General features: G+C 50.5%; 1 protein-coding gene across 1 annotated transcript; it reads left to right on the forward strand.

The window, feature by feature from the left end:
* Positions 1-2,187: 2,187 nt before the first annotated feature.
* LOC145796305 (uncharacterized) lies at positions 2,188-2,770 on the forward strand. The gene is made up of 2 exons (XM_082881391.1): positions 2,188-2,610; positions 2,693-2,770. Exons 1-2 carry the CDS (start codon positions 2,188-2,190, stop codon positions 2,768-2,770), a joined length of 501 nt encoding a protein of 166 aa, XP_082737517.1.
* Positions 2,771-3,124: the final 354 nt, after the last annotated feature.

A 3,124-nucleotide genomic window follows, 5' to 3' on the forward strand; every position in this document is an offset into this window, starting at 1 on the left:
GAAAAGGTCAAGCTTCTGTAAGAAGCTTAGAGCAAAGGGTCCAACTTCTTTAAGAAGCCAAAACAAGAGGGTCAATCCTCCATACACATGTATGGAGGATGGAGCAAATGCCTCCTAGCTGGCACAGCTGGATAGCACTCAGTGAGACAAAAAAGGAGAAAGCTGGCCGACCAGTTCAGGTGGTCGGCCGACCCATTGCCCTAGTCGGCCGACCAGGTTCAAAAGGGTCAATCATCAAAAGCTGGTCGGCAGCCCTGATTGGTGGTCTCCCAGGTGAAAGCAACTCAGTGGTGATATGGGAGACTAGAAAATGTAGCTCAAAAGTGAGGGAGACTACTTACTTGTCAAGAAAAATCGGCCGACTGGGAAAAGGTGGTCTCCAAGAAGAAAAGGTGGTCTCCCACCCTTGTACCACCTTCCTAACAATGAAACTAGGGTCTAAGCCAAAAATGAACCAAGACGGATGCAAAACGAGGGTTCGGGGGCCAAAACACGCAGCTGAGTGCACCGAAAACTGACTGTTAAGCATCAAAGGTGGTGTGCGACCACACCGGGCCACAGTGTTCCTCTAAAGAGAGAAAACAAGGTGTGTGCCAAAAACCCGAGCAAACGGAGGTAGTTAAGCGGTCTCGAACCAAGGCACACGGCCTGACGGCTCTAAAAATCGAAAACTGGTCTCCAAACGGGAACAGTGGTCTACGACCATGAATAGTAGCCTATGGCCACTAAGAGATGGTCTACAAGATCTCTCCCTTCCATCGGGAAGAGAAAACAGAACCTGGTTCACAAACCGAGGCAGCACAAAAGGATCTCGAGGTCCGGAGGTAAGGCTCTCAGCCAAAACTCCGAAACCTCAGAACGAGCACAACATACGCGATCACCGAGCGCTCAATCGATGACATCTGAGTCTTAAGGTCGGTCAAAAATGGGGTGTCTATAGCACGCCTCCTTCATTACCGACCGAGGTACCTACCATTACCGTGTGATGCCGTTTGGACTGAAAAATGCTGGAGCCACCTACCAACGTTTGGTTAATGCTGTCTTCCATCATCAGATAGGTTGGAATATGGAAGTATATGTCGACGACATGCTAGTCAAGAGCAAACTCTCCGCTGATCATCTGACTGACCTGGGAGAGACCTTCGCCACCCTGCGAAAGTACCAAATGAAGCTCAACCCGGAGAAGTGCGCTTTCGACGTAGGATCTGGGAAGTTTTGGGGTTTTATGGTCAGTCAGCGGGGTATTAAAGCCAACCCTGAAAAGATTAAGGCCTTGATTGAGATGCAGTCACTCCGAATGGTTAAGGAGGTTCAAAGACTCACTGGTTGAGTGGCCACCCTCAACCGCTTCATTTCCCGCGCAACGGATAAGTGCCTCCCCTTTTTCAAAGTTCTTCGGCAAACTTTTGAATGGACAACCGAATCCGAAGAGGCTTTTCAGCAGTTGAAACAGTGCATGGCCAACCCCCGTTTCTCTCACAGGCAATCACGGGCGAACCCCTCTTCCTCTATTTAGTCGTGTCAAGCACCGCAGTCAGTGCCGCTCTTATCAGAGAAGATGGCTCTGTCCAACGGCCGGTCTACTACATCAGTCGAGCTCTCAGGGGAGCGGAACAGAATTGCCCATTGTTAGAAAAACTGTCCTTGGCCTTGGTCACCACCTCCAAACGACTCCGTCCTTACTTCCAAGCCCATTCCATAGTGGTCCTCACCGACCAACCCTTGAAGAAGGTAATGCAGCAACCAGAACTCTCCGGCAGACTCATGCCGTGGTCAGTGGAACTCAGCAAGTTTGACATCTCCTACCAACCTCGAACAACGATTAAGGGGCAGGCTGTCACCGATTTCATTCTAGAATTCACTAATCCTACCCTAACCACGGCCCCTCCACCCCCACCAACTCCTACCGACCTAGAAGACCCTTACTCTTGGACTCTCAACGTCAACGGATCGTCCCGCAGGGAAGGCAGTGGGGCTGGCCTCATCCTCACTGCCCCTGAGGGTGGTTATTTCAAATGTGCTCTCTGTTTCTTGTTCGAAGCCAGTAACAATGAGGCTGAATACGAGGCATTGATAGCAGGTCTCCGCCTAGCTAGGGATACTGGTGTCAGCCACATCCGAGTGTTCAGCGACTCCCAGCTCATTCTCGAACAAATTACGGGGGAATTCGATGCCAAAGAGGACACAATGCGGGCTTACAGGGATATAGCACTCCCCGTTGTCTTCCTCTTCAATACCTTCCACATCAAACACATCCCTCGGGCGAAAAACTCTAAGGCGGACGAGATGGCTCAGTTGGCTTCTGCAGACCAGTCCAACCTCAACCATGGTGTCTGCTTCGACTACTTGGCCCACCCTGCTATTACCCCCAACCAGCAAGAAGTTCACTTCCTCCAAAATGAACCTATCCCCTGGGCATCCGACAGTTTTCTATTTTTGACAACGGGAGAGCTACCAGAAGACAAACAGCAGGCCACCAAAGACAGGTCCCGGTCGTCCAATTACATTCTCGTCGATGGTCTTTTGTACAAGAGGGGCTTTTCACGCCCATACCTTAGATGCCTTAATCCTGCTCAGGCGACTTACGTGATGAGCGAAATCCATGAAGGCGTATGTGGCAATCATTCCGGTGGCAGGTCCCTAGCCCACAAAATACTTCAAACTGGTTATTTCTGGCCTACTCTCAATCAAGATGCGACAGACTTTGTGCTCAAATGTGACAAGTGCCAACGTTTTGACAACATCCGCCACACCCCTCCTACAGAATTGATCACACCCTGCAGTCCTTACCCCTTTGCCAAATGGGGGATCGACCTGGTTGGCCCACTTCCCACTGGCCGAGGCCAAACCAAATTCGCCATCATTGCCATCGATTACTTCACCAAATGGGTTGAAGCAGAACCTCTTGCCACTGTTACCGAGTGGAACACAATCAGGTTTATTTGGCAGTCGATCGTATGCAGGTTTGGCATCCCTCAAGCCATCGTCTCCGAAAACGACAAACAATTCGACAATGCCAAGTTCAGGAAATTCTGTGTAGAGCTTCAGATCCAGCCATGTTTCTCTTCCCCAGGTTACCCCCAAGCCAATGGTCAAGTTGAGGTCACCAACCGTTCTCTTCTGA

The sequence above is a fragment of the Camellia sinensis genome, chromosome 7 (genome assembly GCF_055761805.1).
Source record: "Camellia sinensis isolate YWXY chromosome 7, ASM5576180v1, whole genome shotgun sequence".
In the NCBI taxonomy this organism is placed as follows: Eukaryota; Viridiplantae; Streptophyta; class Magnoliopsida; order Ericales; family Theaceae; genus Camellia; species Camellia sinensis.